The sequence below is a fragment of the Dipodomys spectabilis genome, unplaced genomic scaffold (genome assembly GCF_019054845.1).
Source record: "Dipodomys spectabilis isolate Male_0828 unplaced genomic scaffold, ASM1905484v1 ptg000126l, whole genome shotgun sequence".
Classification (NCBI taxonomy): domain Eukaryota; kingdom Metazoa; phylum Chordata; class Mammalia; order Rodentia; family Heteromyidae; genus Dipodomys; species Dipodomys spectabilis.
In genome coordinates, this window is record NW_024870803.1 from 3673882 (window position 1) to 3700407 (window position 26526).

At 51.8% G+C, this 26526-nt stretch overlaps 1 protein-coding gene across 1 annotated transcript in view; it reads left to right on the forward strand.

The window, feature by feature from the left end:
* Nucleotides 1–26526, forward strand: part of Agpat4 (1-acylglycerol-3-phosphate O-acyltransferase 4) — a 95050-nt gene that overhangs the window by 63147 nt on the left and 5377 nt on the right. The window contains exons 3-6 of the mRNA XM_042689734.1: nt 11106–11275; nt 22677–22838; nt 23480–23633; nt 25457–25559. Of these exons, the coding sequence (XP_042545668.1) occupies nt 11106–11275; nt 22677–22838; nt 23480–23633; nt 25457–25559 (589 nt within the window). The remainder of the gene's footprint in view (nt 1–11105; nt 11276–22676; nt 22839–23479; nt 23634–25456; nt 25560–26526) is intronic.

A 26526-nucleotide genomic window follows, 5' to 3' on the forward strand; every position in this document is an offset into this window, starting at 1 on the left:
TGAGTGGAAGCATGCTTCTGACCCATCTTTTCGTGGGAAATCTGGTATGTGCGCAAAGCACAACCCTCCTGGTTTTTACAGCCACTATATGTGGCTTTTGAAAAGTTTTTTTTTTCTTTTAGTGGATGGAATATGAAAGGATCGGGTCACCTTGCCCCCTCCCCCTTAATAAATGGATTTCGTGTTTAAGAATGCTTTTAGTTGTACAGGAAAACTGAGCAGAAGGTAGAGCGAGCTGTTGTACACTCCCCTACCCATGCACACGTGTGCACGCATGTACTCACGTGACACTCACATGCTACGCATACAGTCACACGCATATGCACATCCACATGCACACAGGGACACTCATTCCCCACACACTCATACACATGCCCAGACATCACACACACATATTGTACACACAGAGAGTTCATGTTTCTCCCGGCATTAACAATTGCCTTAGCTCTGTGTGTTATGGCACACTGAAGCCCACAGTTTACATTAGAGCTCTCCGTGATTAGCAGTCGACAGCTTTAGATACAGCGTCATGTACTCGCTGTGATATCTATTACACAGGAGAGTTTTACCCCTACCCCACCCGCTCTGCCCTCCCTGAACCCTTGACCCCCAGCACTTCCCTGTGATGTGGCCACATTTAGTGTACAGCTCGTTGGGATGACATTAGCTTGATTGGGCCTCCTGTTTCTTTTTAAACAATTTTGTGGGCTCTAAGATGCCATCAGTGGTAAGGTCCATGTGCATTATGGGTTTCTAGGAACATAACAGCCATGCTAATGAAGCTACGGTTCATCATCAAAGCACAATGCCTTCCAACCAAGACATGCTAGCACGGAGAGCACGTGAGCACTGGGAGCCGACTGGATGCCTGCACCATACACGGTGCCGTCTCGAGAACAGAAGCAAACACACAGAACTGCACGTGGGACTCTGATCTGGCCCTTTGCTGGTGGACAGGAGGGGTTAGGAGGCTGGCAGGTGAGGACAGGGGGAACGGCCATGGGGAAGGGAGTGGGCAGGTGGCAAGAGGACGCGGGCTGATGAAGGGGTAGACAGACAGAGGGCGTGGGGCATCCAGTACCCGCTGGCGTCCCGGCCCACAGAAACCTTCCGCTTCTGTCACCTGCGGCAAATCTGCTGTGTCCAGCCCTGCAGGGTGAGCAGGCACCTGGAAGGGGTTTGAGAAGAAACAAAGACACAAAGACCAGCTCCGGAATGAAAGCGGAGAAGCCAGGGAGCACTGGTCTGGAAGGCCCAGGCCCTCGTCCATCTCCCCCAAAGCAGATTTCATTATCCAGCAGGATGTAGTCAGAGAGGCTGGAAACTTGATGCATAACTAGTGATGAGTAAATAAGTTGCTTCTCTAACACAAAGCAGACATCATTTTGGTAGAAATGTAACCTCAGCTGAGCAGAAACTGGTAAGCTAACTTTGAGTAAACCAGCTACCTTCTTATCTTGATCTTGGGCCGGGCCGCTGTTCTTGCGCCTGCCTCTGCACTCTGCCGAAGCGACCACCCTGAGGGCCGTGCCTCGGCACGCAGCCAAGGACGCCTTCGGCCTCACTGAGGAAATCAGCGGCCCCCAACACAGCACTCCCACGTTGCGAGCTTCAGCTTCTCCGTCTCTGTAGGGGAATACTAATCCTGACAGGTGGGTCCCCGGCGATGCCACACAGGCCACTCCCACCGTCCGTGTGGCATGTGAGCAGTAAATACTTCCTCCCCTGTGGCATCCTCTCTGCCCATCCTGCCTCAGCCCTGCCCTTCACCCTGAGCAGCCCCACAGCGGGGTGCCAGTGCCCCTTGAGTGAGCCTGGAGTCTGGCATGCACACTGGCCTTCACCCCAAGGCCAGATGGAGTGACCAAGAGCAGTTCACAGACCGGAAGCCTCCTGCTTCCTGGTCTTGATAATCCCCCGAGGCCCAGCCATTAAAGTTTAGCAGCCATGCTTTGCTCAGTCTGTGGATTCGGGGCTGGCTGGAGGAGGTCCCGGTGCACCCTGGGAAGACAGTGTAGGAGGGACTCTGAGAGCCTGGGATTTTACGGAAGCACCGATTTGTTGTTGTGCTTGCTGAGCTTCAAGAACCACGTGTCCTACGTGTGCACAAGGTCACAGAGTAAGAGGACTGTCCCCTCAACCAGCAGCTGACCTGGAGTGGCAGGGCTGAGCCGACATGACCGCTGAAGGTGTCATCTTCCACTTGTCACCTGCACAGTCGGGTGTAGATGCACATCCGGCCTTACAGGAAATGAATCTATGGAAGCACTCCTTCCAGCTAAAGGCTGTTTGTTCCTAGCCACATCCCTCAGCCGCATCCATGCTTGTTGCCATGGAAACTACTGGCTGCATCCTTGCCTGTTGCCGTGGTTACTGCTGGGTCATTAAAGGCTCTAATCTAGACTCAACAAACAGGAATTCTGGATACCCAGCTGCATTTGAATTTCAGATAAACCATCAACCATGGTTTGGTATATGTCACCCCCTGGTAGAGCAGGACTCATAATTTATAGTACAAATATGCCTTCTAGTTACATAGCAAAGTCCATCCTAAGGCTAACAAGCAATTTTTTTCGTTTAGTTTATATGAAATTCAGATTTAACTCGGTAAATTGAATTTTACCTGGGAGCTTCAATAGGGAAAAACCTAAGGACAAAATCTCTGCAAACAACTTGTGTCAGAATTGTATATTGGGTACCCCAGGGGTTCCTCAAGTTTGATAGAAGAATATACAATTTATGTTATCCTGATTCATTAAAGTTGCTTTGTGGAACACATTGGTCCTGTTTTCCTGGAGACTAAATGACTAACCCTGACATTAGGAACCCATTTCTCAAGAGAAGAAAACAAACAGCTTCCAGACAGCTCCTCCTTCTCATTTTTTATCCTTTTCAAAATTTCTAATAAATCTGTTTGTATGCATATATAATGTACGTATATTTGTATTTCTCTGTAAAAGAAATCCTGAATTTTAAAATAAGCCTAATTATATTCCAAAGGAAGGGAAAGTAAGAGAGGTAGTACATAGATGAATTTTAAAGCATGTATAGCTTTTGTGCATTTCGTGAGGTGTCTGTCTGTTTTGTTTTTGTGTGCCAGGGGCTTGAACTCAGGGTGTCATGTTCTCCCTTAGCTGTTTTGCTCAAGGCTGGCACTCCACTACCTGAACTACAACCCCACTTCCGGCTTTTTAATGATTAATTGGAAATAAGAGTCTCATACTGGCACACCCATCACCATCAAAGCAAGGACCCAGCTCCAGGCAGGGGCTGCCTGCCCGCTGCCTACCTCCTTCCCAGACCCTCACACTCTGCCTTAGCTTCCCATGGGGGCTAGGCATATGGGTGGGACAAGCAGACACCTGGAAGGTTCCAGGGAGGGGGAATGGGAGCATCCCATGTATGACTGGAATCAGTTTGGTGAAACATAAAGAAAGCTTTGAAATCTAATCAGGGAGAAATGCACATATAACCCAATTAACTATACATAGTTCAAAAATAAAATGCCAACCTGGGCGCCGGTGGCTCACACCTGTAATCCTCAAGAAGCTGAGATCTAAGGATCAAGATTTGAAGCCAGTCTGGGCAAGAAAGTCCATGAGACTCAATCCCCAACTATCCAAAAGCCAGAAGTGAAACCATGGCTCAATTAGTAAGGCAGTAGTCTTTAGCAAAAAACAAACAAAAAACCTAAGGGACAATGTGTAGCCATTGAGTTCAAATTCCAGGAGTAGAATAAAAAATATTAAATAATATAATCAAAGGAAATGGTAGAGGGTGCCTAAGGGAATGGAGTGCGCGAAACATCAGCAGGTTAGGGAGCCCTGGTGTGTGTGGGGGGGGGTTGAGGAAGAGAAGTTCAGTTTCCAGCCTGGGTTGTTATAATTACATGCACTTATTACATCCCCGGTGATGTATGATTCCCTGTGTGAGTATGTCCTTGTTAAAATTAGATGAAGTGCCAGATAGATACACTGCCAGTCTGTCAACCGCCCCCCCTCCCCCTCCCTTCCCATCCCCTCCCTGTCTCTGCGGAGGTGGTGGGCACTTCTGCCTTCGGCCGTGGGTGTAAACAGTGAGCACGTGTGCACCCTGGCATCGACACTCTGGTTCTAGAATCTCGGGCTCCCTCATTTGGCAGGCGTCTTCCCCCTACTTCTGCCAGACCGGCTGCAGACAGGGGAGGGGGGCGAGCAGCCCTGTGGGCCTTGGGTGAGCAGGAATCTTGGGGAAATATGGCAAACAGAGGTGCCCCCCAACCCACCCCATATTCCCCTGTCCATCCGCACTGCAGGTTTGGCCTGGCCTTGAAGTTTTCCAGGGAGAAGGTGGAGCCCCGGGGTCCTGAGCAGCCTGGAGTCAAATCCTTCCCCTGGTTAGCGTCAGCTGCGTCTGCAGAGGGACGGGGTGCAGCGCTGGAGAGAGGGTCCCAAGGACAGACTCAAGGCTGCTTGGCAATGGGCTCTGGGCCCGGGAGATCTCTCTCTGCTCCTTGTGACTTTTGTGCCGCTGTCATTTTCACAGAGGAAGTGTTCAGAAGAGAAACAGTGACATCTGCTCAGCCTGTTCATATTTTCATATTAATTTTCAACAGACTTGAGTTGAGTGTGTGCGTGTGCACATGTGCACGTGTGCTGGCATTAGGGCTTGAATTCGGAGCCTCACACTCTTACTTGGCTTATGTTCAAGGTTGATGTTCTACCACTTGAGCATACCTTCAGTTCTAGCTTTTTACTGGTTAGTGGGAGATAAGAGTCTCAGGGACTTTGCTGTCCTGGTTTCAAATCGCAATCTTCATATATCAGCCTCCTGAGTCGCTGGGATTCCAGGCTGAGCCACCTGAGCCCAGCCCAGCTCCCTTCTTCAGTCCAGAAACAGAGTTCTTTTATTGCTACCAATAGAATCTTGCTCCAGCCTAAGCTGTGAAAATGGGGTCGGCTGGAAGGGCAGTTGGTTACTCACACGAAGTGACCACCCAGAGCAAGGCACACCAGAACAGCTTCTCACCTGTGCTTGACCAGTCACCTGCCAGTTGTGTTCAGGGCCAGTTCCCGGTCAAGGCCCAGCCTCAGTGCCTGGGAGCCTGTCAGATGGCTCTGTGTGTGCAGATGTGAGAAATTCAAGCTATTGGCCTGTGTGTAAACCAGGCCAGGGCACAGAAAGACCCCCCCACCCCCCGCCATCCCATCACAATGTCAGGTTTAGCCCAAGCAGTGAAGACACCCCAGGTCACCCCTTGGGCCAAGGTGGCAGCAGAGGCTTCTACATGGCCCAGATGTCCTTTTAATCTCCTCCTTCCTTTCTGCTTGGAGGGCAGGATCTGAGCCACCCAGGACTCCATCTTGGGGGGCAGTGGTATACTCTGGGCTCATGACTGGGGTACTTTGTGGAGCTCTGTAGGTCTGTGTCTGATGCAGCCTTTACCGGCAGCCCCGGATCCTTCTCGGGGAATGGCGGGGACGGGTGGTCCCGGCTTTCTGTGGTTTCTGCAGGCTGTGCGCCTCTGCCTGAGCCTGGTTCTTGCACTCAAAGGCTCCCGGTGTGTCGTGTGGTCTGAGCTCCGGCCATGTCAGGCGGGGCTTGGCTGGAAGTCAAAGGAGGGTCCAGTGCTGCCTCACACACAAGACCCCTGATCCACCCCCCCCAGTACATCCCCTCTAGATCCCCCTCAAAGTTAAGTCTTCTGCAGCCTCCAGACTGCCCCCAAGTAGGGCAGAACTTCCATGGTTATTTTGTGTAATAGTTCCGGTTTCGACTTAGCTTCTCAACTCCAGTTGGGTAAAAATCACAGTTGCTTTTTTAGCAGTTGCTTAATGGAATCCAAACAAGAAAGGTCAGTGCATCAAGGCAGCCCCTTCCTCCTGGCTGTGCTGATTTGTCCCAGGGCCTCTGCTCCGGGCCTGGCTTCCCCGTGCTCCTGTAGGATTGCAACCAAAACTCACAACGGCCGATCCTCCTTCCTAACACAGGGGGCGCTGTTTCCCCACACGTACTGCCTCTTCCCCGGGGCTGTGTTTGAATCTGGAGGCCCCAAATGCCAGGCCACGTGCTACAGGCTTGGTTGCCAGCAGGGGGCCATTGAAGAGTGGTGGGAATTTGGGAGTAGAGCCTACTGGGAGTTCTGTCTTGGGGGGTGTCCCCTTGAAGAGGATATTGGGACCCTAGCCCCAACCCCCCATTCCTTCTCCTCTTCGTCCTCCTCTTCCTCATCCTCTTCTTCCTCCAGGTTTTCTCTGCCATGCAGTTCTGCCTCATCATAGTCCCATGGGCACCAAAGCAGCCAACTCTGGAAATCCTCGAGACTACAAACCAAAATAAGCTTTTTAATCTTTAGTTTGATTTTTTTTTTTCTTGCCTTGGGGCTGTGTGTGTGTGTGTGTGTGTGTGTGTGTGTGTGTGTGTGTCTGTGTGTGTGTGTGTGTAAGAAAGCATCTTCTGACAGTTGCCTAACATACTTGGTCAGGATTGATGGTCCATACGCCTTTTTGTAACTTCTTTCTACGTTAAGTTGGAACGAGTCAGAGCAGCTCCCAGATCTGCTGCTGCCATGGGGGGTGGTGTAGACTGAAACCGGGCTGGGGGTACACAGCCTCACTGGAGCCACACACGAGTAGAAAGGCAGCTGAGCTCCTGGAGACATTTAGAAAGCACGCACGGTGCTTCCCGGGAATGCTCCACGAAGACATCAGCTGGCAAGTCGTGCAACCAGGGGCAAAGCTTTTTCAGAAGCTTCCAGAAGCTGGGTGATGGGACCAGGATGTGGGAGCCCCAGAGATCACCTGGGTGTGACCTCAAAGATGTCACCAAGCGAGGGCTAGAAGTTCCTCCATATTCCTCACAATCCCTCCAAGGTCTTGGAGTGCAAGCCCAGGCAACAGGGAAGGGGCCTCTGTCAAACTGTAGACTCAGGCACAGATGGGGAGAACTTTCTGGAAGAAAGTTTCAGGCTATTCATAAAGTGTAAAATAGGTGTGCTCTTTAGTCCATGACTCTACTTTGGGGTTTATGTTGGGGAGGGTTTTTTTACAAGTATTTTTAAGTGTTTTTATTGCTATTATAAGGGTGATGCACAGAGGCGTTAAAGTTGTGTACGTCAGGCACTGAGTACATTTCTTTTTGGACAATGTCACCCCTTTCCTTGCTCTCTCCCAATTTCCCCCTCCATCCCCACCTACAAGTTGTATAGCTTGTTTTCAACGTAGTGTCTAGTGAGTCCCACTGCTGCTTTGTATAAGTGCTTTGTAAGACATGCAGTTCCAAATATTATTACAGTATTCTTTTTGACAACAAAAGCAAGGGAAATGCTAATCCATAGGAAAATGGTGAAGTTCATCATGTGACACCCATAGCTTCTGCTGCTAGCCAGCTCTTGGGATGTACTTTATGAAATTGCCACTCTGGCTACTTTTGACCTGCAATGGTAATTTCATATACTGAACACAAAATGAGAGATTCCCCTCTGGCTCCATTTCTTCCTCTTGACTAAAGGATTAAATAGCACCTTGTGTTGCATATATAATACAATATCAGTACAAAGCACTCAGTAGCCAGCCAGTGCTCAATTTGCTAATACCACTACATATGTATTAAAAAGAAATGGCCTAAAATATACTGTTTGGTGAAAACAAATATGTATATGTTTACAGACATCAAAATATGTGTATATTTGCGAGGGAAATGTGTGTACACATGTGTTTGCCTGTGTGTGATTGCCTAGAAAAAGGGCTAGAAGACTTACGTCCATATCCTGTTCACAGTGGATAGTCCTGAAAGGGGGCAGGTTGGGGGCAGAGACAGAGGAGGGCCTTAGTCAGGTACTTCCACAGGAGCTGAATCCCTGGGAGAGCTGTGTGCAGACATGAAGGAATCAGTCACAGGGAACTGACCCGGCGCATAGGTGTTATTTGTGCATTTGACACTGAAGCCTTCAGTCCACAGGGCAGACGTTCAGGGGTGAGGGATATGAAGTGGGGGAAAGCAAGCGGCTGGGCTGCTAAGCACATGCCTACGACATGGGGCTGGAACAAGTATCAGTTCTGCTTGCCTCCAGCATTGGTGGGAGTGTCACATTGGTGGGGTGGGTGTCCTGCCGGAGCCGGGAAGCTGAGACAGAATTGGAGAAGAAACAGGTGCAGGCCCAGGAGGTACCTCAAGCCAAAGTAGTGAATCAGCAGATCCAGCATCAGCAAGCAGGAACTGCAAAACTGGGCTGTTTCCCTCCCACCTTCCAAACTTCCTAAGACTGTCCCTTGTGGTGCCCCCTACCCAGCAACATGCAAGAAAGGGAGTCTGGGAAATGTAGTTCAAGCTATCCTGGCTGCTACATTCTAAAACCATCCTGGAGAATTTCACCTTTTCCTTTCTATACTTTGTGAATATCTGAATGCTTTTTACAATGAAGCTATATAGTTGTATTTATTGTGCATTTAAAAGAAATCTGAAATCTTTGGTTAAAAAAAGAAGGAAAGAGGAGAAGCAAAAGTCTCTGGTCTGTGAGACCTGGAATTTTAGTTGTAGGTTGACAGCCTGTTGATGAGAAGAATGTGGTTCTCCGTCCTGCTTGCGGCCTGCCCTGCCCCACTCCTATCACCCGACCCCTCAGACACCTCCTATCACCCGACCCCTCAGACACCTCCTATCACCCGACCCCTCAGACACCTCCTATCACCCGACCCCTCAGACACCTCCTATCACCCAACCCCTCAGACACCTTTTCAGGCCTCCCAGCTCTGCTTCCTTGTTCCCATATAGCCCCTGCTTCACTCAATGTGATATTGCAAAATGCAAATTGGATGCTGATGTGCGACTATTTGAAAACATCCAGCGACTTCCCAGTGCCTTTAGAATGAAGTCATTAATCACAGTCTGGTCCGGCAGTCTTACAGTGCTTTCCTGCGGGTCTCAGCACACCGGCCTCTGCCCACAGAAGCTTGTGTGTGAAAAGATTATCAAGTATATAATGGTAGTAAGAGGTTGGCTATTCACCGAGGACACCTCCTCTGCTGACCTCCTGCCGGCGCCTAGCATACAGTCATAATTTAATATGTATTCCACCTCTCTCTCCTTACTTCTCAGACAAGGCACATTGAGAAATCTGCTCCCAGTCTCACTCCCCTCCCTGAGCGTGGCATTCATGCCCTCCCTCCTTTTCTGCCCCACTGATAGGGGCATGGGGCTGACCTCCCTGGGCAGACCTGCCTCAGCAGAGGAGGGGGAGTTCTGGGCACTTGGCTTTCATCTCCAGCACCTCACAGAGTTCTGGTGTGTGCCGGGGTTTCTCATGGTTGGGAGAAGACATCATTGTGCCCACTGCTTGCTGGGTGCTGGAACCAGCCAGGGCTGGGCAAACCCAGCCATGAAGTTCTTGCTCCATCACGGAGCGGATGGGGCCTCCTTGTCCTGTTCCTTGGAAGAAATGCATACAAGTCCAATGGTCAGGCCACCCCGCTGAGCTCACACCATGCCCCAGCCCTCCAAACACTTTGCTCCTGGACCTTCTTGCTTCCACCAATGGCGATGCCCAGAGGGACAGCTGACTGGGGCTTCCACCAATGGCGATGCCCAGCGGGACAACTGACTGGGGCTTTCACCAATGGCGATGCCCAGAGGGACAGCTGACTGGGGCTTCCACCAATGGCGATGCCTAGTGGGACAACTGACTGGGGCTTCCACCAATGGCGATGCCCAGTGGGACAACTGACTGGGGCTTCCACCAATGGCGATGCCCAGCGGGACAGCTGACTGGGGCGGGTATTGTCTCCAGTAGACACTCTATCACCCTCTCTGAGAGTGTTTTGTTGGTTTGTAGTGATCCCAATGGTTTTGATTTGGGGAGTTTACTGTGGGCTGTGCACTTCTTAGGGAAGTTTTAATTTCTGTAAGACCCCATGAGGAATCTCCACTCTACAGGCCAGGGCACAGCAGCACTAAAGACCCCTGGGGACACTGCTAGAAAACTAGACCTTTCGTTTTTGTTTTTACTTGTTTGTTTATTTTCGTGCCTGTACTGGGCCTCATGCTCTCCCTTGTCTTTTTCCACTCAAGGCTGGCGTGTGAATACTTGAGCAACACTTGTGTACTTTGGTGGTTAATTGGAGGTAAGAGTCTCGAGGACTTTTTACCTGGGCTGGCTTTAAACTTTGACCTTCAAATCTCAGCCTCTGCTGAGTAGCCAGGATTACAGGTGTGAACCACCAGTTCCTAGCAAAACAAGGCCTTTTAAAGTGTCTCCCACTAGTTCTCCAGCCTCAAGCCTAGAGAAGAAAGGTCGTAGGCAGCCAGGTCACACTCACTCGCCTCTGTGTGCATGTGGGGTGAGGTGAGGCGTGGAGAGCCCCCTGTCAACTATGTGTGTCTCTGACCAGTGAGATAAAGGGGCACACCTCAGGGGACCCTCACACGTGCCCATCCACTGCCAACACGTTCGTTTAAACGTTCATTTAGGATGTTTATCTTTCCCCAACCTTTAGCTCTATTTCTCGATCCTTGGCCCTCCCCCAGGGAGGTGGGCTTTTTCTGAGACTAGCAGATTGGCTCTCAGCAGCCCTGACCAGAGACACACAGGGACTATGTTCAAATTGGTCATGATTGCCTGAACACGGAAGTCTTACCTTTCTAATCCTACGAAAGCTGGCAGGGTGGCGACCTTGTCCTGGTGGTTGAGCTTCTGCTGTCTAGTCCTCCCTTGTGCCCAGTGCCCTGGGTGTCATCAAAGGGAGAGCAAAGGTGGTACTGACTGCTATGTGATGGCGTTTGTAAGCGTACCAGGTAGTCATTACCCAGGATGTCGAACCGTACAGCAACTGGCACCCTTGTCCACTCAAGACTTTCTGATTTATTTTTCCCCGAAGCACTTCATCAAGGGACGTAAACCATCGCTGTCTTAAAGCTTCTTCTGCTTCTCTGGAGACTATAGTGAACTCTTTCTCATTGTTCTTTCTGCCTCTAATCCACCTTGACAACCGGGATGTAGGCTGAAAGGGTGTAGAACTTTATTCCTAAAAGTCAATTTCTCTCTCGGTGGGGAGGGGAGTCTTGCTCAGGGCAGGGCCTGGCATCCCGGGACCAGTGAAGTAAACGTCTGTCTGTCCTGTCGTTTGTTCCAGAGCTGGTGATGCTGCTGGAGTGGTGGTCGGGCACGGAATGCACCCTCTACACCAACCTGAGGGCCTACTCCAAGTTCGGGAAGGAAAACGCCATCGTGGTCCTCAACCACAAGTTTGAAATTGACTTTCTGTGCGGCTGGAGTCTGGCTGAGCGCTTTGGGGTCTTAGGGGTAAGTGGGAGATGAGCAGCACAGCTCACACCGCTGTCTCCGCATCACACCATAACTTGGCCGCTTGCTCCCGTTCAGATCTGCAGGAAAATCGGCAGCTTTTGCATGGTGCAATGTATAGAGTAACTGCTTGAAACCAAGGCTGACATTGAATGAGCAGTAACAAGCAGTACCCAGCCACGAGTACATAGCAGGCACTTCACAGCTTATTCACCCTTTGCGGTTAGTTTATTCAACCCTCACAGAAACACCTGTGAATGGGGTATATGCTGCACCCTCGCCTTATTTTTATGTAGTACTTGGGGCTGGAACTTATGGCCTCATGTTCCCACAAGGAACATCACAGCTGATGGGTCCAGCTTTTTTTGTTGGTTAACTGGAGATGAGAGTCTTACTGCCAGGGCTGACTTTGAACTATGATCCTCAGATCTCAGCCTCCTGACTAGTTAGAATGATAGGTATGAGCCACTGATGCTAGCTCATCTTCTTTTCTTTTCTCTTCTTTTCCTTTCCTTTTCTTTTCCTTCCTTCCTTCCTTCCTTTTTTGTACTGGTCCTAGAACTTCAGCTCAGAGCCTGGGCAATGTCCCTGAGTTTTGTGCCCAAACTTGGACTCTACCACTTGAGCTACAGCTCCACCATCAGCTACTTTCTTTTCTTTTTTTCTTTCTTAATTGTAGATTAGAGTCTCACAGACTTTCCTGCCCAAGCTGGCTTCAAACTGCAATCCTCAGATCTCAGCCTCCTGAGTATCTAGGGTTACAGGTGTGAGCCACCAGCCCCAGCCCCAGCACCCATCCTCCTAGTCATAGACTTTGAGCATTCTGCTAAGGGTCACATAGCTGCAATAGCCTGGGTTTGGTCCAGTTTGACTCAGGTTTAATTTTAATTGCTCTGTACCACCTCTTCCTTGGCTAAGCAGGCAGCATGCCCGCTCTGGGCTGGGATCGCTGTAGGCTGTGGCAGGTGGCAGCCCTGAGTGAGCAAGCCTGAATGGCAGAACTCAGAATTACCATCAAGTGCTGTTTGTCTCCCGTTGGTTCTGCACGGGCTCGCCTGCCCTGGAGCAAGCCTGAATGGCAGAACTCAGAATTACCATCTAGTGCTGTTTCTCTCCCATTGGTTCTGCACAGGCTCGCCTGCCCTGGAGCGGGGTCTCCAGTTGTCATCGTGAACACGTGGAGGCGTCACGCCTGAGCTGCACAGAGCAGTGAGCGCAGATCACTGAGGACACACAGGCCTTGCAAGGGGAGCCACAGCTTGCTGTTGGTGCAGGGAGGGAAAGTTCCTGGCCCTTCTAGAACTTAGTTATACACCCCACAGACTGCCAAGGGTCGCAGTCACCTCATATTTGATTTTGGTAGTCCATCAAAACAAAAATCATAGTGTTTGTAATTATAGAAGATAGAGACCCAGCCAGCTAGGACTGGAGGAATGTCTGTCTGGGCAGGTAACTGTCCTGCGGACAGTTTCTTCTTGACTTCTGTGGAATGTTTGTACTTGTGTTTGTAAGGTGTGTGTGTTTCAGGCCCATAGTCTCCCTGTACCTAACCTCTGGGGGTCTATGGCCCAAGACAATCCAAACATGCCTGAAACCACAGGAGTGCCCAGCTCCGGCTGTATTGCCGAGCTATACGCTCACACCTGTGACAAGTCTCACCAAAGAATTAGCATATAAGAGAGTAACAATCACGAATAATAAAGTAGGACCATTTTCATAATGACACACCGTGCCAAAAGTTGTTTACGTTTTATGCAGTGTTTATTTCTACAGCTCTCCAAGTTATCACGTTACACGATTGATTGTGGGTACCTGACTCCAAGGCAAGGTAGAGCCTCTGCCTTCTTCTGACTTGGAGTCCTAGACAGAGGTTTCTAGAACTGTTGTTTATGACCCCTCTGAGGGGAGACCACTCCTTAAAATGACCTCATCTGTGACCCAGTTTGTCAGGGAGCCACATGGCTGGCCCAGGCCCCTTTGTTTCTGGAGGAAGAGTACCAGCTGGCTGTCAGGACTGACCTTTGTCAGGCCAGCACGGCTCTCCTGGGCCCTGACTCTCCACCGGCCAGGAGGCCAGCTCTCCCAGGCCCCTGGGCAGCTTTGGTGACTTTCCTGCTAGAAGCACAGGCGCCAATCATCTGTTTACCTCTTCCAGGCCTGGGAGCCTGTGGTGGGTGTGGTCTTCCGCCCCCAGCTGCCTTCAGCTTCCAGCCAGCCCGGGAGGCTGTGTGACCTGAGCTCCTGGCGTGGGCCACGCCCCCTTCTTGTACTGTGTCTAGTCCTTGCTCACTGTCATTGACATTTGATGAGTAAACTCCATTGGTGTAGTGGCTTGCGCCTGGACAGTGGCTCGCGAGTCAGACTCCCGAGCTTGTGCGCACTCTCTCGCTCTTTCTCTCTCTGGAAGGTTCTGGGAGTAAAGGCAGGAGGCCCAGCTTGGAGACCTTTCGGTACCTGAAATGGCAGGCCGGCCGTGGTGGGATGGGGATCCCCGGCCCTCTTGACTCCTATTCTCCCTTCCTGAGGTAGGGAGGAGGCTGCAGGAAGTAACGAAGGGGAGGAGCTGGGAGGAGCCCAGGGGAGGCACAGAGGTCAGAGCCAGCAAAGGCAGGTACACACACAAACACGGGACTGCTGCACATGGAGACAGAACCGGGCCAGAGAGCAGGCGCAGCATTCTTACCACCTTAAACAGCCTCTTCTTATAGTACTTGATCAGCAGTATCTCGTGTGTGTGTGTGTGTGTGTGTGTGTGTGTGTGTGTGTGTGTGTGTGTGTGTAAAATTGTGACCTTGCACATACATGTGTGCATGCATAGGTCCTGGGGCTTAAACTCAGGTCTGGGCACTACCCATGAGCTCTTTTTGTTCAAGCCTAGCACTCTACCACTTGAGTCACACCTCCATTTCCAGCTCCTTTTTTGGTGCTTAATTGGAGTTAAGAGTCTGAGGACATTTTGCCTGAGCTGGCTTTGAACTGTGATCCTCAGACCTCTGCCTCCTGAGTAGGGAGGATTACAAGTGTGAGCCACCAGTGCTCAGCGGCCAGGAGTATCTTAAACATGTTTTTGTTTGTTTAATTAACTAATTAATTAACAGTTAAATAACATATGGTCCTGAGATCCTCATGGAGTGAAGAGATTACTTTTTAGAGAAGGAAAAAAGGAGCTTTCTATCCAGGCATTTTGTCTTCTTCTGTATCAGCACAAGAGGAAATGAGTTCAATGAAAGTAAACAAGATTCCTGAAACTCTTGAACAGTGTTTATTATGTGGTTTGAAGAGAAAGTGGGAGATGGAATTCTTTGTAAACAATGACTTTCGATCCAGGGAAGAATCAAGCCCCATTGGCTGATGAGCTTGCCGGTCAGTGTAGTAGTCTGCCCTGGAGGCCCAGCTTCCTGGAGGCTGCATCGTTATGGCAGGGTGGGACTCCAAAGACTATGCGTGGGGTCTCTCAGACACAGGCTGGCTCTGTCCTCCCTGAGGACAGCAGTGGATGTGGGCCCCATGGGCATGGGGGTGACTGGAGTGGCCTGAGTCAAGGTTTCTGCGGCTTCTCGTTCCTCATTAAGTTACCTTCTGGCTTTAGTAGAAGATTCCTGCCTAAGTCAGATTGTCAAGTCTCTGTGCTGTGGTAGGCCCTGACCTATAATAAATAATAACAATAATAATACAGGGCCTGACACTTAACTATTATAATTACTTATTAATTGTAATTATTATACTAATAAGTAATCATTATTGTCAGTGCATGTCTTCTGGATTGTGCCTCAGAGGCTAATTTTCCTTCAGCTCCTCAAAAGACGTTATCTGGCAGTGTGACAAGCCCCAAACTAAGAAGCTTCAAGCCACGGGCCCAGAGCCTAGGATCCCTCCGCTCCTGAGTGAGGGATCAGGCACAGCCGAGCTGGGTTCATAGACGGGGATCAGGCACAGCTGAGCCGGGCTCATAGACGGGAATCTCTACTCCTGAGTGAGGGATCAGGCACAGCCAGGCCCCGCTCCGCACAGCTGCGTGAGGTGGTTGTCAGAGTCGTGGGCTGATCTGAAGGTCGAACGAGCACCCCTGTCTTCATGCTCACTCGGGGGCTCCATCCCTGTCGGTAGGCCTTGACACAGCCCCTTATACGTGGAAGCTCCTTCTTCTAGGGCATAACAGGTAAAAAGAGCAACAGTGAGCACTCAGTGTTTTTTGTTTTTTGCCAGACCTGGGGCTTGAACTCTGGGTCTGGGCGCTATCACTGAGCTTCTTTGTGCTCCAGGCTAGCATTCTACCACTTGAGACGCAGCGCCACTTCTGGCTTTTTCTGAGTAGTTTATTGGAGATAAAGAATTTCAATGCTGGGTGCCAGTGGCTCACGCCTGTCATCCTAGCTACTCAGGAGGCTGAGATCTGAGGATCATGGTGCAAAGCCAGCCTGACTCTTATCTCCAATAAAACCACCAGAAAACTGAATATAGCACTGTGGCTCCGGTGGTAAAGTGCTCACCTGGGTCTGCAGAGCTGAGGGACAGCGCCCAGGCCCTGAGTTCAAGCCCCATGACGGACAAAAGAAAAAAGAAAAAAACCTTTCATGGGCTTAGCTCGGGCTGGCTTTGAACTGCGATCCTCAGACCTCAGCCTCCTGAGTAGCTAAGGTTACAGGTGTGAGCTAGTGCCACCCACCACGTGCAACATTTTCATAAGGGAATTTAGAAGAGACATGCCATTACTTTATTTTCTTCACTGCAGAGGTTTTTTTTGTTTTTAATTGTTATTATAGTGGCAGTGTACGGAGGGGTTACAGTTACACACGTTAGGTAAAGAGTACATTTCTTTTTGGATAACATCAGCCCTTCCCTCTCTCCCTCTCTCCCAGCTCTTCTTTCCCACCCCACCTACAAGTTGTATAGTCAATGTTCAATACAGTGTCCAGTGGGTACCATGGCTGCCTTTATTTACCCTTTGTCCCTCCATTTCTGTGCACCCCCCAATAACTTTTGGGTGTATGTCTGTGACACCGAGGGTTTTGACTAAGCAAGTATTCTACCACTACAACCAGACCCTGCCCTTTTTGGGTTTTTATTTTGTTTTGTTTTTAATTAAGATGGGGTCTCTTGATCCTCTTGCCTCTACCTCTCCAGTAGCCTAGACTACAGCCCAGCTTTCTCGAGTAATCAGATTACATTTGTCCGAAGTGAACTTGTGGAAGTGTAGATGTGGCTTAAGTGGTAAAGTGCTGTCCTAAGCTCAAGCTCCTGGACCAGCACAACAACAACAAGACAAAACAAAAAGAGTTGAACTCAAGGGAGGAGACAAGGATTTTGGGCCAGCCCAGGGGCTGTGTCAAGTGGCCAGAGATCTTACGCAGGAAATACAATTTATCTATCCTGGAGATGGAATGAAAATTTTTGTTACATTTCTTTGTGCAGAGAGCAGTGGGAAGAGGAGAAGAGCTGAGGGACTGCAGGCCCCTCACAAACCAGTGCCTGGACTTACGCATAAGGATTCTTGATGAAGATGATGATGATGATGATGATGATGATGGTGGTGGTGGTGGTGGTGGTGGTGGTGGTGGTGATGGTGGTGATGGTGATGATGATGGTGATGGTGGTGGTGGTGGTGGTGGTGGTGGTGGTGGTGAAGGTGATGATGGTGATGATGATGGTGGTGGTGGTGATGGTGATGGTGATGATGATGATGATGTTGGTGGTGGTGGTGGTGGTGGTGGTGGTGGTGGTGGTGGTGGTGGTGAAGGTGATGATGGTGATGGTGATGGTGATGATGGTGATGATGATGGTGGTGGTGGTGGTGGTGGTGATGGTGATGGTGATGATGATGATGATGATGGTGATGATGATGATGGTGGTGGTGGTGGTGGTGGTGGTGGTGGTGAAGGTGATGATGGTGATGGTGATGGTGATGATGATGATGATGGTGGTGGTGGTGATGGTGATGGTGATGGTGATGATGATGATGATGATGATGGTGATGATGATGATGATGATGATGGTGATGGTGGTGGTAGTGATGATGATGATGATGATGATAGTGATGATAGTGATCAAGCTGTGGGCATTTTTCAAACCCTTGCCTGGGGGAGGGGAGGCGTGTGCTGTGGGAGCTTCCTGAAGCACGCACCGCTGGTACTCCGGGGTAAGAGGCACAGCCTTGCCCTCAGCTCGCTGCAGTCTGTGATGACAGCACAGGATAAGAAATAGCATTCGGCCCTGTGCTGGTGCTCATGACCGTAATTCCAGCTACTCAGGAGCTGAAATCTGAGGATTGCAGTTCAAAATCACCCCAGGCAGAAAAATCAATGAGACTTCTATCCCCAATTAGCAAAAATCCAGAAGTGGAGGTGTGGCTCAGGTGGTAGACCACCAGCCTTGAGTGTAAAAGCAAAAGGAGAATACATGGCCCTGAGTTCAAGCCCCAACACCAGCACACACAAAAAGAGGGGAAGGTGCTGGTGGCTCACACTTACAATCCTAGCTACTCAAGAGGTTGAGAGCTAAGAATTGGAGTTCAAAGCCAGCCAGGGTAGGAAAGCCTGTGTGTGAGTCTCTTATCTCCAATAAACTACCAAAATATCAGGAAGTGGAGCTGTGTCCCAAATGGTAGAATGTTAGCTTTGAACAAAAATGCTCAGGGATGGCACCCAGGCCCTGAGTTCAAGCCCTAGGACACACACACACACACACACACACACACACACACAGAGAGAGAGAGAAAAGAAAGGAAAGAAAGAAGAGAAAGAATTAGCCTTATCAAAAACAGCTCTTTCTTTTCTCCCTACTTTCTCCAGAGTGCATTTCTCTGGCAGGGGTGGAAGGGGAGGGAAAACAATGCTGGGTTCCAGTCTCTGAGAACTTGACCTTGGCTCTTATATCCACCGGCTGTGTGGCCTTGGGGTGTGTGTGGGGGGACCATTTGCTGGCTGTTCTGATCCTTGATTGCAAATTCTTAGGAGTCTTATGTGCTGAATAGAATGAGTCAGGTACCTAGGTTCAAATGCCTATTACCAAATAAGTGCAAGGAAGTCATTTCTTCTTTGAGCATGTGGAGTTCATGGAGAGAAGGGGAAGGGAAGTGGGGGAGAGGGGTGGACACATGGATGTTGTGCTTGGTGGGATTTTTTACCAGTGGTTTGGCACTAAATCCCCCTGTAGCTAAACCTCCTTAGTGCGAAGCCTTGCTTTATCTGAGCAGGCCAGGAAGTCTGTCGCTGTCTGCAGGCTGGACAGGTCCCACCGATGGGGGTGGCGGAGGACAAACCACGTACTTGTGGGGCCCGGTGTGGGCGATCAGTATCTCATGGATGTGGCACGCCGGCCGGGCAGGAGCAGGCCGCTCACCGCACAGCTGCGTCTCAGTTCATCACTCCGCACGGTCCTGCACACGTCCGTGTGGTGGTGGTGGTGTTTAAATATTTACCTATTTTTATTATGCAGTTGTACAAAGAGGTCTCAAGTGCACACGTCGTGTTACGAGTACACTGCGTCTTCATCCATGCCACCCCTCCCCTCCCTCTCACCTGTCTCTTCTCCCCCTCACCCCTGCCCTCAAATGACACAGTTCAGTGTGTGTATAACGGCGCATGGAATATAATGAATGCATTTGCATTAATTTTTTAAGCGCTGTGCTGGGTGAGACCCAGCAGCCCCGTCTCCCACAGAGTAGCATGCTCTGGGCATGTCTTGGACCAGCTGAAATCAGACTAGTTGTAACCAGGCTGGCTTGCAGAGAGGGCTGGGCCTTTGCTGCCTGTCTCCCTCCCTCCCTCCCGCTCTCTCTCCCTTCTGTACAGCCCTGGCCAGCTGGGCCTAGACTGTGACCAGCCCTCAGGGCTCTGGCTGCACTAACTGAACCCTGCCCCGCCCAGGGGCCTTGTGCCTCCACCTGCAGCTGCCCTGCAACACCTGCCCCCAGCTGGGTGTGCCTGTGAGATGGGCGGACGGGCGGGGTCGTATCTCCGCCCTTGGGGAGTCCCATTCCTGCCCTGTCCTGGGATGCCTTCTGCTCCTCCTCCTAGGACTCCAGGTCCAAGGCCTGACCAGAGTGAGCAGGGCTGAGCAGGCATTGCACAGCGCCCCCCTCTCCCCACCACAGCCCCTTGAGCCAAGTCAGGCGCTGTAAGTGTCCTCCAACCCCCACCCTCCACCCCTGGGGTCCCCACAGGGTCCCTCCCCTCCCCGTGCACTGTTGTATTCCTGTGGAGGGAGGGAAGTCTGGGGCTGGCACGGGGAGGGGAGGTCGGGTGGGTTTCCTGGGCCCCCTGCTAGACCTGGATGAACGGGGCGGTTATGTCCAGTGTGCCAGACAGCTCTCATTCCGTGTTGGTTAATGCATTTCCCCTGTGGCTGTGACAATGGTGGAACACGGTTTCTTTAGTCTGGGGACTCATGAGGATTTTCTGGTTGTTTCCCGTCCCCCACCTTTTCCTTGAGCATCAGAGGGGGCGGGAAGCCTGGGACAGGACACCTGGACGCAGGAAGTCGCTCAGGTCTTGGTATTTACACGCGCACACAGTCATGCACATACACTCATACTTGCGTGCACACGTACATGGACACACGTACATGCACGCACATACATGCACATGTGTACACTCACATGCACACACACACACACACACACACACACACACACACACATTTGTCTCTTGTGGACTTAGCCTGGCCCTCCCCGGCCTGGGGCGCGGGGTGCAGCAGCTAGCCGAGCCTCCCAGCTGCCCCCAGCTTTCAGTTCCTCTTTGCCCACAGACTGGGGGGCCAGGGACGCGTCCCCTCCTCTGTGCCCAGCACCTGCACTGTGCCTGGTTTGTCTAAAGAGGAGCTTACCGAACACCTCTGTGTGGAGCAGCCAGGCTGAGGGGCTTACGCACCACAGCAGACAGCGCTGAGCTGCCCGCTTGTCTGGTCAGCCCCGGGGGGGGGGTCGGGCTGGACAGAGGGACCCATGGAACTGCTGCTATGCAAACAGAACAGTTGAATGAAGAGCACTTTAGCCTGAGTATTTTAAACTAATGTCCCATCCAGTTCAGAGTTTCACTTAGGGACCTCATTAAGCAGTGAGTGGTGAGTGAGCCTCATGACAAGGAACTTCTGGTGTCACGGCCTGGAAGCCAGGAAACCGTGTTTATACAAAGGTCAGAGGCCATCCAGCTGGTTAGTCCCTGCCCCAGACTGGTTTCTGCCGGTTCCTGGTAGTAGTAAGGGGAGAGGCGACATCCCAGGAGCCGGGCTGAAGCAGGCGGCCTGCCGGCTCCAGCCATCCCAGAGTGCGGGCCGAGCCCTGGGTCTTCTCACTTCTCAGCGGTCAGCGTGGAGAAAACCTCAACTAGAAAGGCCTCACTCCCTCTCCACCTCTCTCCCCCGCCTCTCTCTCTCTTTCACACACACACATGTGCAAACACAAGACATTTCAGACACTTTGAACCCTAGGACACGCAGGATGGCCAGGCGAGGCCCTCAGCCCTGTGGGCGGCTCTCCTGTGCGTCCTGCTTGTTTCCCAGCATCCACTGGAACTGTTGCTTCTCGTTGGTCGGTGAGTCAGGTCACAAAGTGAGCATCCTGCTGGTGCTCAGCAGACAGCAACCAAAGAAAGCTAACTGCAGATGCTCTTGTGGGTTCTGTGTGTGGTCATGGAGTTGTGGCTGTTGTAACCGTGTCGTGGCATGGCTCAGTGAGCCGGTGGGTAGCAGTGGGCCCTCGGACCCGTCCCTGCCCACGCCGTTGAACACCCGCGCTGAGCTCCCGTTGGTTCCCATGCTGCAGCGTCGATACAGCACGCCACGAGATGTGAATCGGTGTCTGGGTGACAGCCAGGAAAACTGAGGCTCAGCAAGGCTCAGCGTGCTGAGCAAAGCCATCCACCGAGCACCGCGGCAGCCTGCTTAACATCAGGACCAACGGCCACCGTTTTCACAAGGAAAGGAAAACAAGTGAAATGTCTCAGCCTGAGGGAAGAGTTTCTAGGCTGGTCTTTTAATGAGTCTCGTATTACTAAGCATAAGTGACATGAGGATGTGGCCTTTTGGTAATGTCCAGGATTTTAAGGCTGAAAAGATACATTAAACAAGGTTCCTTTTGAGCATCACAGACCTTTGTGTGTGTGTGCGTGTGCGTACACACGCGCACACGTGCTAGTACTGGCACGTTGGGGGCCTTGGCACCATCCATTATCTTTCTCGCTCAAGACTGGTGCTGTCCCAGCTCTGCCAGGGTCTGGATGCTTTGCACCCCACAGCCGTGGATTTCAGCCTCAGACACACAAGCAGGTTCTAGTCTTCCCTTTTTCTGGTGATCAGCTATATGCTGTGTGCCTCTGGCCTCAGTTTAATCATCTGTAAAATGGGGTACATATTCCTGTTCATTTAAATCACACCGGCAAGGCCTCCATCTGCAAGTTCTGTCCCCCGCTGGAATTTGCATGTTGGATTTGTATCGAAAACAAAACTCATCAAAAACAAATGAGTGCTGTTACGAGGTGTTTGTGCCTTTTCTTCCTCTCGGTGGAGGGAAGGTAAAGGTTTGTTCTAAACACCACTGAAAAGGGCTCTTGACACCATCCTATTCCATGCAGCAGGGAGGGACATGGCGGTGGTCCTGGGCTGAGCTGTGGGGAGACAGGAAGGGACAGGAAGGGACAGAGGACAGGCCCAGGGCACCGCGGCCTGGGCCCCTCCTAAGTTAGAAGCTCACCACACAGCAGTCACGGGCACAGCTCAGGCTGCCGTAACTATCTGCACTCAATAGTGGAGGAACGACTTGATTCTAAAGTGAAGGATGAGAATTGCAGGCGCCACGTCCACTAGACACAAAGCCCCAGTGCCCCTGCCCCTCCCTCGCACTGAGCCTGTGTGGTTTGAGTTCACTCTAGCAGGCGGGGACTCAGACTGGGGACCCCGATGGGGCTTGTCTCCTGTCACAGGGATAAAGGATGAAGGGATGGGTAGAGCGAGGTTCCCAGGCCGAGAGCCGCCACCCAGCTGATCTGCCAGCCGGGGGACCCCGAGAGCCTCCCCATAATCCCACTTGCTGCCGGCAGAGCGGAGGCTTCGCTTAGGATCAGGTGAGATGTGAGGGCCAAGTTGACACGCTGACCACTGTGCAGCAGACATAGCAAGCGCCATCGACAAGAAGGATCCAGAAGGTGTTGGTGACCCCTGGAGCCTCCTCAAGACCCTTGCCCGTCTCCAACTGGTGGCGGGCTTGTTGGCGGATGCCGCCCTCTCCCGGCCTCTGGCTGACACGCTGCGGAGGGCACCAAGGCACGGGTTTGGCTTCACTGTGTTCTAGAACTCTCCCCGAGGCCTTCGGTGTGAGCCTTCACTCTTTTCCACTAAGAACCTCAAAACAGCCACAGGAGGGGCTCTCCAGTCTCCTTCACGGCCCCGCGCTGCCCCTCTGTTTCAGAGTTCCAAGGTCTTGGCCAAGAAAGAGCTGGCGTACGTCCCGATCATCGGCTGGATGTGGTATTTCACGGAGATGATCTTCTGCACGCGCAAGTGGGAGCAGGACCGGCAGACGGTGGCCACGAGCCTCCTGCGCCTGCGGGACTACCCCGAGAAGTACTTTGTGCGTAGTCTTTGCCCCGGGCAGCCAGACCCCGTGAGCCCCCCGACCTGTGTCACCGCGCGCTGCCTCACTTCCGGTCTCCGGGCGCAGAGCTGTGTGTGACCCGGAGCGGGGTGTGGCCCTGGTCCCCCAACACTGCGCACGGAGGCAGGAGAAGCGGGAGCCGGGGCAAAGTGTATTTGAACATGTAAGGCACTAGGGAAATGGAGGAAAGCCTCTCATATTGGTGGGTTGGTACAAACCCGCAACTCGGGCTCCCAGCTGGTCATGTGAGGTCTTGTCCACCTGCTCTGTGGCGAGGAGGAGAGGGAGGGGGAGGGGAGGACGGAAGAAGGAAGAGGAAGGGGTGAAAGGGGGGAGGGGTACAGACGTGTCAGTCTGAGAATGGGAGGAGGAGGCCTGGAAATCTGTAGCCCGATGAAGGCCTCTTGTCAGGGATTTGACTTCATCCGAGCTCATCTCCGTTTCCCAGGGACCCCAGGAAGGCAAAGGGGTGTCCCTGCTCCCAGGTCACCATTTCTCCTTAAATGCCCACTGCCCTTTTGCCTCTCCTTCAACCTGTGCAACCAGAGGGCTGTGTGTGACCTTCAGGCTTGGTGTGACCCTGGGATCCTGTGTGACCTCCTCCTTCTGCCTTCCAGTTCCTGATCCACTGCGAAGGAACACGGTTCACGGAGAAGAAACACCAGATCAGCATGCAGGTGGCCCAAGCCAAGGGCCTGCCCAGCCTCAAGCACCACCTGCTGCCCCGCACCAAGGGCTTCGCCGTCACCGTGAGGTGTCTGAGAGACGTAGGTAGGAACGCCACGGCCGCTGAGCCTCCCCGCGCCTGCAGTGACCACAGCGCTGGTCTCTGGCGGCGTCCAGCCGACCGTGTCAGGGTCTGTAAGGGGATTCAGAACCTGGGTCCAGGGACCAGGCAGCGCAGCACCTGCCCACCCCTCCTCTTGCTGTTGCAAGCAAACAGTGCCCTCTGTTGGTCAGTCATGGCATCACAGCAGGACCTGTATCATTGGGTGATTGGGGCCTTTCTTGCCCATCTGTTGGACAAGTGTGGGCTGTGGCGGCTGACCTATCCACCGAGAGCCCTCACTGACCGCCTGTCAGAAGAAATCAGCAACAAGTTGCCCACTGCTGTTTTCTTTTTACTCCTTTTCCTGTTCAAAATGTATCTTCCTCGTTCTTCCATGCGGCCTTCCCTACTCCCGGCCCTGGGCTCTGGGGAGCGCTGGCCTTTCCATCCTGCCCAAATGTCTCATTTCTGGAGCCTCTCAGGGCGTGGCAGACCTTCTCCGAGGTTTGTGCTCCAGAGCCACTGAGGAGAGGCTAGGCCCAGCTCCATCAGTAGAGGCAAGTTAGACATGGCTCCCAGCCCCAGGACCCGTCCTCGTGGAGTAAAGGGCACGAGCACAGGAACTTGTCCACAGTCGGGTACCGTGGATTTAGCTGAGGCTCAGAAGGTGTGCCCAGGGTGTATCCTGGGGCTCAGCCCCACCTCCAGCCCCAGGGCGGGGAGCAGCCCCTGCCCCGGCACCCCCCCGCTGGCAGAGACAGCACACCTGCAGGCTCTTCCTGGGGTCCAATAGCGGGCAGAAGAAAATGGATGGTGATGTTCTCATTTTTGAGTCTTGGCTCCTCCTGTTGACCTCTGCACCCGCTCGTTTCATTTGTAGCAATTGCACAGGTAAAGGGGTCCGTCGAAGGGTGGGGCTCCCGAGGGAGCAGTGTCCCGGGCGGGGCAGTAAGCACTTGACTTCTGCCATGGCAGCCACCGTGTGGCAGAGGAGTCATCCACTTCCCAGAACGGGGCTGGGAGGGCGGAGTGCCCGGTCTAAGCCTGCAGGGTCTCCCTTCCGGGAGACCGCTCTGGATCCCAGACATTCCCGCTGCACCTCCCTCCTGCCCATCCGATTCCACCACGTGTTGGGGTTCCATCCAGTCCTCCAGTCACAAAGTCTTCTGTCATGTCACCCAATAAGCCTTTCTTATCTTAGGCCAGCTAGGGCAGTGATTTTTAGACACATGCAACACGCTGACAGTTAACACATCATTGAATAGAGCCACTGGAAGCAGAGAACTTGTCCCATCCTTATTTCAGCTGGTTATAATTCTAATTCTTTATGGTCTTGCCAGGCAAGATGTAAGACAAGGTTTATAGTTGTCTTGTTTTCCTTCTGGAGGCAAACAATGTGCATAGAATGATTATACTTTGGTAATCCAGACTCACTCTGGGATCACAAATTTTGGATTAATTGGTCTTCTTTCTGCATTTGTTTCAAGATGGCATTTGCTGACCATAACAGGCTGTGCGCATAGGAGAAAGTTGCGTATCATTGTCATTATGACCTAGATTCAGGCTTGCAGTATTGCTTGATAGCTGCTCTCACCTCAGGATATATGGTCATCTATTACTAGGTCATTCTGGGCTTTTCTGACCGCACAAATGATGCCTATGCAAGGTAAAACACTGAACAATACCGAGAACCGTGATGAAGAAATCTGTACTCGCTCCGTGACGTTGTAGACACGTTAGTGACGTGAATGTTCAGGGTGTTTTTCTACCAAACAGACCTGGGTTCACCCGTGTACACTGCTTTGTGTTTGTCTTATTTTTGTAGTTCCAGCTGTATATGACTGTACACTCAATTTCAGAAATAATGAAAATCCAACACTGCTGGGAGTCCTAAATGGAAAGAAATATCATGCTGATTGCTATGTGAGGTAAGTTAGTTCCATTTGATTTTTAGAAAAAGCCCTTATTTCTAAGTAGATAAATCCCAGGTGACTAAGAGATCTCCGTGCAGAGATCTGGTTTATACCTTCTTGCTTGCGGTCTGTTTGGCGTTGCACGCGTTGGCAGTCTGAGTTCATATTAGCAAGTGAGAGGGCGTCCTACGCTTGGGGATAATCTGAAGAGGTCTCCTTTCCCAGCTGCTTCCTCATCCCGCGTGTTTGTCTGCCAGTATTGAGGTTTGAACTCAGAGCCTGGGCTCGGTCCCTTGATTTTTTTTTGTCCTGTTCAAGTCTGGTTTGGGATACACCTGTGCCTCTGGCTTTTGGAGGGGTGGGGGTGGTCATTAGAGAGAAGAGTCTCACAGACTTTCCTGCCCAAGCTGGTTTTGAACTGCGTTCCTCAGAGCTCAGCCTCCTAAGTAGCGAGGTGTGGGCCACTGGCGCCCGACCTTCAGCTGCTTCTTATCACAGGTTCTGGGTGGACAAGGGAAGATGGCATTTCAGCCAGTCATTTGGAGATTTGAGTATAGAAGTGGCTTTTTGTTGTGTGGAAGCGGGGTCTGCTCTGAAGAAATACACACCAACCACCACAATTGAGAAAGAGGCTTGGACAGGCGGAGAACACGTCTGCAGTGTCTCACTTATGTGTGCCATTGCTGGCTACTGCACTTTGATTGAAAACACTTCCACAAGACAGTAGATGCATGAACTCTCCTCAGCCGCTTGTAGATCACACAATGGGTCTGACTTCCGGCCTCCAGAATGCCACCAAGATTAGTGGTGAACAGAACGGAAAGACGCCGTAGACAGTAAAACCCAAGCATGGTGGCTGGGAAGGTGGCTCAGTGGTAGAGCGCTTGCCTTGCATGCATGAGGCCCTGGGTTCAATTCCTCAGCACCACATAAGCAGAAAAACCGGAAGTGGCACTGTGGCTCAAGTGGTAGAGCACTCGCC